Source organism: Theobroma cacao, chromosome 4 (genome assembly GCF_000208745.1).
Source record: "Theobroma cacao cultivar B97-61/B2 chromosome 4, Criollo_cocoa_genome_V2, whole genome shotgun sequence".
NCBI classification, from domain to species: domain Eukaryota; kingdom Viridiplantae; phylum Streptophyta; class Magnoliopsida; order Malvales; family Malvaceae; genus Theobroma; species Theobroma cacao.
In genome coordinates this window covers 26077584-26090783 of record NC_030853.1, presented here as the reverse complement: position 1 = coordinate 26090783, position 13200 = coordinate 26077584, and the positions used below count along the sequence as shown (strand labels likewise).

Below are 13200 nucleotides of genomic sequence, written 5' to 3'. Positions count from 1 at the left end.
GGGGAAGGAGAGAGGATAGATAACAATAGGTGTTAAACAAGACAAATTTTGTGGCTCCAATCCTATTGTTCAAAGCAATGTTTAGGACCTAACTTCTTTGAACAGGAAAACTTTATACTTCTGTCAAATTAAGCTTGTCCATTTTCTCTTTCATATCCAATATGCAATTTTCTTTATGGCCAAAACTTCGGTTATTCTCTTCCTGACAATTCAAAAATGGTCACTAGATTGTTAGTCAATGATTGTGGACATAATGATTTTTTTCCTGCATTAAGGTTGAATATACCACTTAGTGTGCTGAAATTACTTAATAATATTGTTTACATTTTTTAAAGGTAGATCTTTTTTATTTCATTTAGTGTTGTTTCATATGTTAGATAATACATTAGATTTGGACTTAACAGTGAAGGAGTTAATTTCCTGTGAGTTATAGTTTCAATTTGGATTTGGACTTTCTGGTGGCATGGTCAAGCAAAGTTGTGATTTGCTCAGTGTCATTCTTTTGAAGTCAGAAGATTCAGTGTGAAGATTTTGATATTTTGCCAACATCGTAGGAAATCCATTCCTATATGAATGCTAAAAGTCCTCAAGTGGAAATAAGATTATGGACCTTCGTTTAAGAGTATACTAGTAGGAAGAGCCCTTTTTCCAATATATCAAACTTCTAATCTATTATGCCCTTTTTTGTTCTGTTCTATGGTAACTGTTACCTGCTTGTTTTAGCAGTCAGCCCTTTTGTCAACTCTGTCCTCCATTGAAACTTACCCAATAACTTGAGTAGCCTAAAAATCGTTTCCAATATACCACAACAAACTAAACCTTTTCGCATTTTGTCAGATTGGTTATATGGATCAAACTGCACAACTTGGCTTTATGCAATACCATATATGTAGGAAGCTATAGAGCTTGTTTGGCTTGGCTTTTTTCTAACTTAAAAGCTATTATGAAGCTTTTATGAAAAATAATAGTTTTTAAAATTAAGCTAAAGTTGTTTGGTAAATTTCTTTTTATAAGTTATAATTTTTGTTAAAATTATCATAGAAGGTATTTCTTTTTTTTTTAGAGGGTAATATTGTAATTATCTTTAACAAATGAGGATATTTTTGGAACAAAAATAAAAATTCTCTTGTATTTTTAAAAGAAGAGAAGAAAAAGCTCCTCCTTGGAGCTTTTTTTTAAGCTCTTTTTTTAAAAATTTTGTTTTTAAAAAAAAAGCTGTTTTTTTTTAAGAGCTTCTCAAAAAATCATGTTTGGCCTGGCTTTTGCTTTTAAGAAGTAGATAAGCTAAAAAAAAGCTAGGCCAAACATGCACTTAGTCAAATTGAGGTCTTTTTTAATAATTTTATTCTTGTCTTCTTTGGTGTTTCTCTCCTCACTTGATATGACTATCCTCCTTTCAGTTACATTTTCTGAGGGGGAATTAGTAGGTCTCCTCTTTTTATGTCCAAACAACTTGACTTATGGTTTCTCATTGTTCTCTATGAATGTGAAGCCACCCTTTTCCCTTATGCACTCTTTCCAAATCATATTTCCATGTATGCCTGCACATCCAGCATAACATTCTCATCTTAGCGACATTCTTTTTTTTTTGTTTTGCATATATTGATTCTTAGTTGTCCAATATCTAGCTGGTGCAACATTTCTAGTCTTACCAATGTGTTGTGAAATTTTACCATAAGTTTCACTGGAATTTTGTGATCACACAACATTGCCTCCAATATCATATATATATTTACCTCATTGTTGGATCTGTGTTGAAAATACTTAATTTAATATCCTTCAGATGGTACAAAATGATAAAAGGCTGCCTGGTTTAAGTTTACCAGTATATCTGGTCAACCTAACATGTTTTGGCATTTTCAATGGACTTACTTGATTTGACTTGCATTTGCTTCTTCCATTATCTCATTGTATTATTTAGTATGCCGATCTACTACTCACTCGAAACTTTTTCCTGCACTCTTTGCTACAAGAATCTCAATTGAAAGGTACTTACTGGGTGTATTGTGTTAATTACTGGTTTCTATGAGTTTTTTTTGGGCATTTTGCAGGTTACAGATGCTCCTGAGATTCATTCCAATGGGTTTCATGTCAAGTTTGATATAAGTGATGGTCAGATAGGTTTTGTTTTGCCAACTCTAGTACCTGCTTGTAATGTTGACTCTTTTAAAATGCTGTTGAGTGGATGCAATAATCAGCTGGATAATAAATGTTGGAACACTTGCGTTATTCTTCCCTTTAGATCAGTAACATCTAAGGGAAATGATATGAACAATATTGTCTCCATGTTTTCCGATCTTCATCCTTCCTTATTACTCTTTCTCCACAGGCTTCAGTGTATTGTGTTTCGGAACTTGCTCAATAATTCTTCTATTGTTATGAGAAAAGAAATTGTGGGTAATGGTATTGTAAAGGTTTCATGTGGGACAGATAACATGACATGGTTTGTAGCATCCCAGAAGTTGCAGGCTGATATTATTCATCGTGATGTGCAAATAACGGAGATTTCTATAGCATTTACACTGCAGGAGTCTGAGTGCGGGTGTTACAGACCATTTCTGGACCAACAACCTGTTTTTGCTTTTCTTCCTTTGAGGACATATGGTCTGAAATTTATTCTTCAAGGTGATTTTGTTCTTCCTTCATCTAGAGAGGAAGTTGATGTAGATAGCCCCTGGAACCAGTGGTTACTGTCACAGTATCCCAGTTTGTTTGTTTGTGCAGAGAGATCATTTTGTTCCCTCCCTTGTTTCCAGGAAAATCCTGGAAAAGCTGTCACAGTCTACATGAGTTTTGTTCCGCTTGTTGGGGAAGTGCATGGATTTTTTTCTTGCCTTCCTCGAATGATCATCTCTAAGTTACGAATGTCAAACTGCTTTATTTTGGAAGGAGACAAAAATCAGTGGGTACCCCCTTGCAGAGTTCTAAGAGGCTGGACTGAATCGGCTCGTAAGCTTTTTCCTGATGCCTTTCTCCATGAGCACCTTGGTCTTGGATATTTGGACAAGGACATAGTTTTCTCTGATGCTTTGGCTAGGGCATTAGGTATACAGGACTATGGTCCCAAAGTTCTTGTCCAGATTATATCTTCTTTGTGTCAAAGAGAAAATGGCCTTAAATCTATGGGCCTACCTTGGATATCATCTTGGTTGAACGAGTTTCATACAATCTCATTTCATTCTTCTGGGCAGGCCTCACTCATTTGTGAAATAGAAACAGTTCTCGTAGATAATCTTAGGAAAATTCCATTTCTTCCTCTTTCAGATGGTACCTTTAGCTCCGTTGATGAAGGTACAATTTGGTTACACTCGGATGCCATAAATAATGGGTTTGAAGGGGAGCTTGGGCTTGAAGCTTTTCCTACATTGTATGCTAAACTTCGGTTTGTTAGTCCTGCCCTTTTTTCTGCATCAGCTGTCAGTATCTCATATGTAGATATGACTCTAGTGGGAAACATTACTAGTGTGCTTCAGAATATTGGTGTCCAACAGCTCTCTGCACATGAAATCGTTAAGGTGCATATTTTGCCAGATATATCTGATGAAAGAATCAAAACTAGAGACAGGAATTTGATGATAGATTACCTCTGCTTTGTGATGATTCACTTACAATCTAGCTGTTCGAGTTGTCGTGTTGAGAGGGATTACATTATCTCAGAGTTACGAAATAAAGCTTTTATATTAACAAATTATGGCTTTAAAAGACCAGTTGAAGTATCAGTTCATTTTAGTAAAGAATTTGATAACCCTGTCAATATAAATAGGTTGATAAATGACTTGGATGTGAAATGGCATGAGGTTGATATCACATATTTGAAGCATCCAGCTTCCAGGTTGCTCTCATCTGGTTTGAAGAAGTGGAGGGACTTTTTCCTGGAAATTGGTGTCACAGATTTTGTGCAAGTGGTTCAACTTGATAAAAGCTTTGCTGATATGTCTCATTCTGTTATTCAGAGTTTCTTGTCAGATTGGGACTTAATTGCCCCTGGATCAGTTGTCAAGGATTGGGAATCTTATGAGTTAGGTCAGTTGTTATCCCTATTGTCCGCAAGTGGCAATCAGGAAGGCTGTACGTACTTGTTGGAGGTTCTTGATGAACTTTGGGATGATTGTTTTAGTGGGAAAGCTGCTGGTTGCTGCAATCTGAAATCATGTGGTGATAGTAGACCTTTCAAATCTTCATTTTTGTGCAAAATCTGTGATATCCAGTGGGTGGTATCTAGCATGGATGATAAGCTTCACTATGCTAAAGAGTTGTTCCATGACTGTGATCCAGTGCGTTCAATCCTAGGTGCATTTGCACCATATGCTGTTCCAAAGGTTTGTTTGATATTGATATTATCATTTGATGATGGCATAAAATTGTTTCTTCTCATTGAACCTTCTCTCTGAAAGTTCTGAAGGTTGTGTCAAATCAATACCTACTCTTACAACAGTAAGAAATTTTACTTCTTCCCTTCAGCATAAGAATTTTTCTGACTTTAAATCCAATGTTATATGCTTCTTTTTAGGTGAGAAGTGGAAAGCTAGTAAATGATATTGGCTTTAAAACTCAAGTTACGCTTGATGATGTCCTCAAGGTTCTAAAATTATGGAGATCTGAGACCCCTTTCAAGGCCAGGTATTACTGCCATTCTGCTATGATGTTTGAGTCTTTGGAATAGATACATATTGTTTGATGAAATAAGTTTGGCTTCTTCCAAGGCTTCTCGTTTGACATGGTTGGATGGTGGATGATGTTTCACTGATCCCTGAACATCTAACCAATTGGTGATATTACAACGCTGTATGTTATGATACAGAAACTAATTATTGAGAACATAGTTTATCTTCTCTTAATTCTAGCATAATTGAAAGATATCTATCAGTTTTGTTTTGATTGAAGAACTAATATTATCAATATGATAATCCCTGATTTTGCCATTACATGTAAAGTTGATAAGTGGGAGGAAAACCTTGACAGATACATCTGCCTTTAAATTTTGTGTAGGTGACCTTGGGAAAGGATAAGAAGTTTTTATTTGTAAAATTAGGTGACTATGTTGTGGGTACTTTAGTGGGCAGTTCCTCAAGTTTTTCTTCTTTCAGAAATATATATGTTTTTGTGTATTTTTGTGTTCATTTTAGGGATTCTGATATTCTTTTGTTTCTCACTGGGTTCTACAATTAATTTTAACCTGTTTCAAAAAATTTTGCAGAATGTTGTGATATGATTCCCGCTATTGTGAAGAATTTTCTTTATAGCAACATAAATTACTTTTCTCATACTCTGAATTTAGGGCTCTGAATATCTGTTCTATCTGCATTGACCTTTATTTCTGTGTCTATAACTGTTTTTATTTTTCATATACCCCGTCTCATTTGAATTTAACTGACTTATTTGCATGCCAGCATAGCACAAATGTCCAGATTATATACATTTATTTGGAATGAAGTACATAATGAAGCGCAGAAAATTGCTGAGAAGTTCCACGCAGCACCTTCTATATTTGTTCCATACCAGTCTGCTTCAAGGCCTGACGATGTGGTGTCTGGCATATTCTTGTCTTCTGAAGAAGTATATTGGCATGATTCAACTGGAATGATGGACCAAATGATGCATAATCATTCTCAGTCTGGCTCATTTGTTGAGAATCAGCGCCCCTTAAACAGAATATTGTCCAATGTTTATCCAGGTCTCCATGACTTTTTTGTTAATGAATGCAAAGTGCCTGAGAAACCTTCTTTCTGTGGTTACCTTGATATTTTGCTGCAGCTATCAACACTTACTTTGCCTTCGCAAGCTGCTAATGCTGTAAGTGACTAAATCCAACAGAGTTTATGTTGTCCCTCAATCAGCCATGCTATAATCTAATCTATTCTTTAATGTCTTAGGCTTTCCAAGTGTTTCTGAAGTGGGCTGATGGACTGAAGTCTGGATTACTAAGTTCCGAAGATATCATTCACATGAAAGACTGTCTTAATAAATCAGAGTATACTGTGCTTCCCACTGTGCTAGATAAATGGGTTTCCTTGCACCCGTCTTTTGGTTTAGTGTGCTGGTGTGATGATGACAAGTTAAGGAAGAGATTTAAGCACTTCGATAATATTGATTTTCTCTACTTTGGCACTCTCAATGATAATGAGAAAGAGTTACTTCAGACTAAAGTGTCCATTCTAATGCGAACCATAGGGATTCCTGTTCTTTCTGAGGTAAGATATCTGCTTATTTGTGTGTGATTGAAAAGCAAGTACTTAGGATATTGAAATATTTTACCTTCAAGTGTCTGGAAACTCAATCATATGGGTTAAGCATTTTGTCTGTTTCACTTTCCTTTTTTAATAACAAGTCATCTGAATTGTTCTTGGTATATTTGGAATTCTTGTGATTTCATTCCAAATATTGTTAGAGGAAATTATATTTTATTTGTCAAAGTGGTGCTTTAATTTTTTTATTTTGTACAACTGTTTATAAGATTTTTGATATTTCTGATTGAACCCATGGAAGCTTCACATAGGTCAAAATGTCATGCAGATAAGGATGGTCTTCATTCAATTTTCAGTACATGCACCATTTGCATAGTCGGCATACTCGTTACTTAGGTTTTTTAAAGTTTAAAAGTTATGATTTTCTGCAACTTATGCAGCTTTCTCATGATCTCCTATGGTTTTTGTTTATTTGTCTATGTCCCTCCCTTTTTTCCCCAATGTGTTCTTATTAATACAGAGTATTATTAATGGCTACTTATGAACCTTTAGATGCTAAATCCACACCAGTAGACCAACACATGGCCACAGACACATCTACTTACTTAAAAATATCATTAGTTGGAAATGAGGGGTTAGCTCAGGTTATCACTAGAAGGTTAGAAGTCAGTACAAATATTTCGTGAAGTTGAAGGGCAGTTACCTTTGTATCTATGCTAAAAATATGACCTACTGAACCCTTTGTATCTATGCTAAAAATGTGACCTACTGAATGTGTATCTCCTTTCTCTGGCCCTCATGCTTTTGCTTTTACGTAGGTTGTTACTCGTGAAGCAGTGTACGGTGGCCGAGCAGATGGTAGCTTCAAAGCTTCCTTGGTGAACTGGGCTCTTCCTTTTGCACAACGCTACTTATACAGTGTTCATCCCAATAATTATATTCAACTCAAGCAATCTGGATTTGATAATATAAATCATTTAAAAATTGTTGTCATTGACAAGCTGTACTACAGGAATGTCATAAAGTGCTGTGGCATTGTGGCGAAGAAGCAATTTAAATGCACCTGTCTTCTGCAGGTATGGAGTGGATTTTTTTTGTTTATGTGATATATAAAGCCTACTGAAATTAAAGTTCTGGCAGGATTAATGTTGAAAATTTGTCTGTAGGATAGCAGCACCCTCCGTTGTACTTTTATTGTTTATTCTTAGATTTTTGTTTTGATAAATTATCTTTTTTTGTGAAATGCATAAGAGCATAAAATTCCATGCTGTGCATGGTAGTAGTTAGATGCTTACTGTAATGCTGAAGTATAAATTGATTATTTTATTGTGCTTCAACAGGCTAGATACATGGCATGTGTTAACAACATTATGCAGACTGCTTAACATTGTGTCTTACATCTTGCCAGTTTTGAGATTGCTTATCTTTAGCATAAGCGATGACTAGTTATGTCCACACTTTAGTCTATAGTTCCTTGATGAGAAAAATTAAATGATGGAATATCTATTTTGTCCATTCATTCATGTCCTTCATTTCAAATAAATTAGTAAATCTGAGTGGTCAAACTATCGTTGGCTTTCTGGTTGTACGGAGAAATAGATATTATCTCCAATTTTATATGGTAAATATTAAAACCTTTTATTTAATTTTTACAGGATAATATTTTGTACACCACTCCTGAATCAGATTCTCATGCGTTATATATGGAGTTTTCTCGCTTGTTATTTGGTGGAACTCCTGATTTGCACTTGGCAAATTTCCTTCACATGGTCACAACTATGGTGAAATCTGGTTCTAATGAAGAACAGACAGAGTTTTTCATCTTGAACAGCCAAAAGGTGCCAAAACTTCCTGATGAAGAACCTGTTTGGTCCCTTTCTTTTGCACCGAATGAGGCACAAAATAGTGAATTTCTTGAGAATAGTTCAGGCCCAACAGCAGTAAATGAGCAATCCACTTCCAAGTCCAAGAAAAAAACAGAGATTTTCTCAAGCTGGCCACCTGTGGATTGGAAAACAGCACCTGGTCTCAGTAAGAGACAGGCACCTATTTCACAACCTAATGATGGCTCAGAAAAGCATACATATAATGGTTCTGAGGTCACTGATTCACATACCAGCAGTGGTGTTCCAGTTGAGATCAAGACTGGTATGTCCATGGGAGACAATAAGGCAACAACCTCAACACTTCTAATTTTGCCAGATTCTGAACGTATGGAATGCGAACATGGCAACACTTGCAGTCCAGCTGATTCCAGTGTGAGAATTGCATTTGATCCTGTTGATATAAGTCTAGTGTCGGATAGCCCTGAGCTGGTTTCATTTGAATTTAACAAGAGAAATCAGCTTAATACCGGGTTTATTTCATTTGATTTTAGCCAGAGAGATCAGCTTCATACTGGCACACCCTCTGCAGCACAAGCTTTGCTAACTGGGAAACTGGGTGAGCTTGCTGCTTTCAAACACTTTACTGGCAAGCTGGGTAAGACAGTGAAATGGGTCAATAAGGATAATGAAACTGGGTTACCCTTTGATTTAGTGGTAGAAGAGGAAGGAGGTCATATAGAATACATTGAAGTTAAAGCAACCAAATCTGCAAGGAAAGACTGGTTCAATATATCAACGAGAGAGTGGCAATTTGCTGCTGAAAAAGGTGACTCTTTCAGCATTGCACATGTTCTTTTAAGTGATAATGAAGCTAAGCTTACAGTATATACAAATCCTATCAAACTTTGCCAGCATGGCAAGCTGCAATTGGTTGTTTTGATGCCAAGGCAGCGGAAGGATTTCGAAATCATGTCCTAAATGGTGGTGCCTTGTTCTATATGTGATTTTGTGGAAATCAATGAACAAATTAATCTTTGAAATTACCTGAAATGCTGGAACGGCCCCTTGATTGCCTACTTTTGATGCCAAAGAATCTGGTCACCAAAGTTATGGCTCAGAATCTGGTCACCAAAGTTATGGCTCATATTTGGGTCGACCAGACTGCAAATTGAAGGCCCCTGCTATGAAACAGTCTCTGACAGTGCTGAGTTGTATGCTACCAATACATTTTAGTGAAGGATTTTTCCTAGAGAACATGGAATTCCCCGAGGGCGAAATACAGGTTTTTGAGGAGCTCCTTAATGGGATTTAAGTAGACCATTACCAGAATCTTTAACATGAAGATATAAGGCATTACTGATACATTAAAGGTTTTGCTAGGAACATTGGTGTATGCATGGACAGCATTCAACAAGCTAATTCATTCATTGTAAGGTATTCGCATATAGTTTCCTAAAAGATGTGTATAGTTTTTATACCTTGGTAGAACGCATCGACGTATAGAAGCATGATTAATTTATATCAAAAAACGCTTTCTACTGAGATTATAGATCGTGTTTTATGCTCGAGTTTGCTGTCTTCAAATGATTCGAAAGCCAAAGAAGGCAAGAGATTTTTCGTGCATGTTTAGAGGTTCCATTGAAATTGGTTGGTCAGAACCTGTCTCCAAATCTGATCAGCTGTCTGAAACCGTCCAAGTGAGTTCTGGGCGATGGTTTAAAAATGCTTTGATTTGAACTCCATTTAGGGAAAAGAGAGTTTGCAAGTACTCCACTTTACACACAAAGATATTTAAACATTTTGATTTAAAATCTTGTTCTTTCTTAATAGAATTTTCCAGTTATTTTTCTTATTTTGTTAATTAATATTATGGATAAAATATAATGAAAATAGAAAAAAAAATTCTAAATCTAAAAGGGTTCCTAAATTATTATTGTAAAACTAAATCTAGGCCCAGCCTTTTAATCCAACCCAAACAAAACCAGCTCTCCCCTTTTCTGCTTCAGCAATCGGGACCCCAGAGGGAAGCAATGGCAACCACTGGCTCTTCCTCTTTCAAAACCCTCTCCAAAACCCTACTCCGCTCCTTCTCCTCAAAATCGTCCCACCACAGCAACCACCAACAGAGCCACAAATTTTTAGAACCCAGCTCCTTCTTGGGAAGCTGGAAGAGCCCCAACGACCCCAAAGACGCCGAAAAGAAACTCGCTCAGTTGCGAAGAGACTATGCCAAGCAGGTCAAAGATGTCCGCAAGGAATACATCCACGAGATGGAGCTGTCGCGGCTGGAGAAGCTGAGGAAAGAAGAGGCCAGGAAAGAGGCTATTAGAGTTGCCAATGAGGAGCGGAAAAGGCTTAAGGCTGAGGCTGCTAAGGTTAGAGCCCAAGAGCGTATGATTGCTGAAGAAGAGTTTCGACAAACCCTGGTATCTTTTACCACCCATTATTTTTCCTTCGATTTTATTGTGAATTGCAATAGTAAAAAAGGATAAAAATCGAAATGTTTTCGGTTTAGTTAGATATTAATGCAGTTTGATTTTGGTGTTTGGAAATTGGGAGGTTTGTTTGAGTTGAGTAAGAGAATCTCCTTAGCGTATTTTTTCCCTTGTATAAAGAGAATCGAAGAACTAATGTTATAGCTTTTACACTTTGTATATTGAGAAAAATGGAAAAAAAGAATTGGAATTGGGTGTATGAATGTTGGATATTATAATACTTATTCCCTCGACTACCTTGGTAAATATGGTTGATTCTCAGTTTACTAAAGCTAAGTGAAAAAACTATGCCCGACAATTATGGCAACCAAAAGATTTTTGAGGACAATACCTTGCTTATTACCAAGTCATTTTTGTATTCAATGGAAGGGTGCTAACACAGAAACAAAAGACTATGAGCTGTGTTGAGATTGGCCATCCATAGACCATACTAGCCATTGCGGCATCAAAAATATGACTTCCAAAATTGAACCTTTCAAGTTATCATAGACTTGTTAAATCTGCACTTGTAGATATGAGCAAGGAATTGCTGGCATTAAGGAGACATAGAGTAGAATTGTAAACATCTCGTATAACTGGCAATAATTGTTGTCAATAAGCAATCTTTGTTATTTAGGATATGGTTGATTGCGTGTGGAGCTGGATAGGAACTGGCTTTTTTGAAGCATTTCTTGTTCTCAAAGCAGAAGTTTTTTTCATGCTTTAATGTGATCATGTTGCTTATCTGCAGAACAGTCGTTAGGATTTTGTTGTTTTCACATATACTGCTGGGTGCAAGTTCTCTTTTACTGCCGTTGCTGCCATTCTAGGGTCTTATGGATCATTTAAATGCATTGAAATCCTTTCATGTTAAGGACACACTGTCTGCTATCTGTTCACTCTATATATATGTACATGAACATGTTAGACCTCATGGTTGTGACCTTATTTCTAATTTTTAATTTGAAAATAAGTTACTTGATCCTGCATATATAAGCTCTCTATCTTATGCTCAAGATTTCGATTTGTATGAATGCAGTTGAAAGAAAGAGCAGAAAAGCTTGAATATTGGAGAACAACACAAAAAAAACATGAGGGTAAGAAGAAAGAGATGCGTGAGCTACTGCACAGACAAAGTTCAATGTGGATTGATGAACATGATTTGGAGAGGACGATGCTGGCAGGCATAGTTGAAATTACACCCCTGTGACTTCCCATCAGTACCAAATTTGTAACTGATTTTGTCCATTATAGTCAAAGAACTATAAAATAAGCAGGGTTTTGTCCATTTTTCAAGAATTTAGTGACTAATGGAAATGTTTGTGTACTCGGTCTGTCTTTGATTAAACTTGCTTGAATCCTGTTTGCTGGTAATTACGTCACTGAAGAGTTATAGTAGGATACTGTTGGACTAGTATTCAAGCATATGTATTAGTACTTCTTGGGCTGAATGCAGCTCAACTGTGAATCTGCTTATCGGTCCAACTCTCACCTTTATCCTCTCATACTCTCATCCAATACACTCTACTCTTTTACCTCCACTGAACAGATCAATTGTCGGTCTCAAGACCTACTGAGCTAACAACAGCATCTGCTTGGTGCATTGTATCATACTAAAGAATTGAAGTTTTAATTCATGGCATCCCATCCTTCTTTTTGTTGTGATTGTTTGAGTTGCATGATTTGAAAGTTCCTTCCAAATTGATGTATGATACCTATTGAACAGAATATCTGAATAATTTGTGCAATCACTATTCTTTTTTCAAATAGGAACACGAACGTTATGATTTTCTTTTCCATATGATGCGCCCCAAGAATGAACAATTAAAATCTGGGAACTTGGGTTTCTTGCCCATGTGCTCATTTTCCATTTGGGTGTGAACTGATAACAACAAAAACAAGCTAAAGTTGAGCCCATTTAGGTGGACAGTAGTCCTAAACCTGAGAATTAATGACAATGTCCAAAGTTGTGGCATGCCTCCAATCCTTGTACTTTGTCGTTGAATTTAAGGGCGTAGGATCTTTATAGTCCTTGTGGTCCGCTTTTGGACCAGTCTCGAACCGACACGTGCTGCCTAACCATTGATTTTATCTAAGAAATAATGTGAAAGATCTGGGCCCTCCATGCACCAAAGGGCAATTCCTGGACCTGCCTTTTTCCAATCTGAAGGTCACACCATTAATAAAGTTGTAGTGTGATTTTTCAAGGGGTAGTTTTACATGGCTAATCCTGACCTGATAGATAGCTTAACCTAAGGGTTTTCTTTATATATTTTCTATTCTTCCAACAATGATTAGATAGGTGGAAATGTTTGCTTGCTCCACAATCCCTTGGTTTAATATTTTTTGCTCTAAGCATATAGCTATCTTGTCTTATAAGGAGGATCAAGACATATCACGAACTCTCTTTCTTTTTCCTCCTCAATGATGTCATTTGACTCTTTTGATAAAGCATCTTTCAAAGTGCTTAACAAAATATTATCATCACAAATATTGAACCACTTCAAATTATTATTATAATATTTTTTAATATATGTATAATTTTGAATTAAATTTCACCAGACTTTCCATAATGGAACAGGAAAGTTAGTTTGTGCAATGGTAGCCCCCACCACATCAAGTTCCATATGATTTTACGTTGATAATTCGATATGTTGAAAGCAAAATATCATATGATATGAAAGAGGGGGAAAAAAAACTATGGGCTTTTAAATG

The 13200-nt window shown here is 36.3% G+C and overlaps 2 protein-coding genes across 3 annotated transcripts in view; both read left to right on the top strand.

Annotated features, from left to right (window-relative positions):
* The window catches only part of LOC18602688, an 18918-nt gene extending 9805 nt beyond the window's left edge, over positions 1-9113 (top strand). For both annotated transcript variants that reach the window (XM_007034237.2, XM_018119228.1), the window contains 6 exons: positions 2052-4319; positions 4511-4620; positions 5391-5793; positions 5874-6191; positions 7004-7261; positions 7841-9113. In XM_007034237.2, coding sequence (XP_007034299.2) covers positions 2052-4319; positions 4511-4620; positions 5391-5793; positions 5874-6191; positions 7004-7261; positions 7841-8989 — 4506 coding nt within the window. In that variant the 3' untranslated portion in view covers positions 8990-9113. The remainder of the gene's footprint in view (positions 1-2051; positions 4320-4510; positions 4621-5390; positions 5794-5873; positions 6192-7003; positions 7262-7840) is intronic.
* Positions 9956-12026, top strand: LOC18602687 (stress response protein NST1). Its single transcript, XM_018119235.1, has 2 exons — positions 9956-10437; positions 11525-12026. The coding sequence occupies exons 1-2, from the start codon at positions 10042-10044 to the stop codon at positions 11693-11695; spliced, it is 567 nt and encodes a 188-aa protein (XP_017974724.1). The 5' UTR covers positions 9956-10041; the 3' UTR covers positions 11696-12026.

Coding starts and splice junctions, on each gene's coding strand:
- LOC18602687 (XM_018119235.1), top strand. CDS start 10,042: ATGGCAACCACTGGCTCTTCCTCTTTCAAAACCCTCTCCAAAACCCTA. Junction 10,438..11,524: donor AAGAGTTTCGACAAACCCTG/GTATCTTTTACC, acceptor GTATGAATGCAG/TTGAAAGAAAGAGCAGAAAA.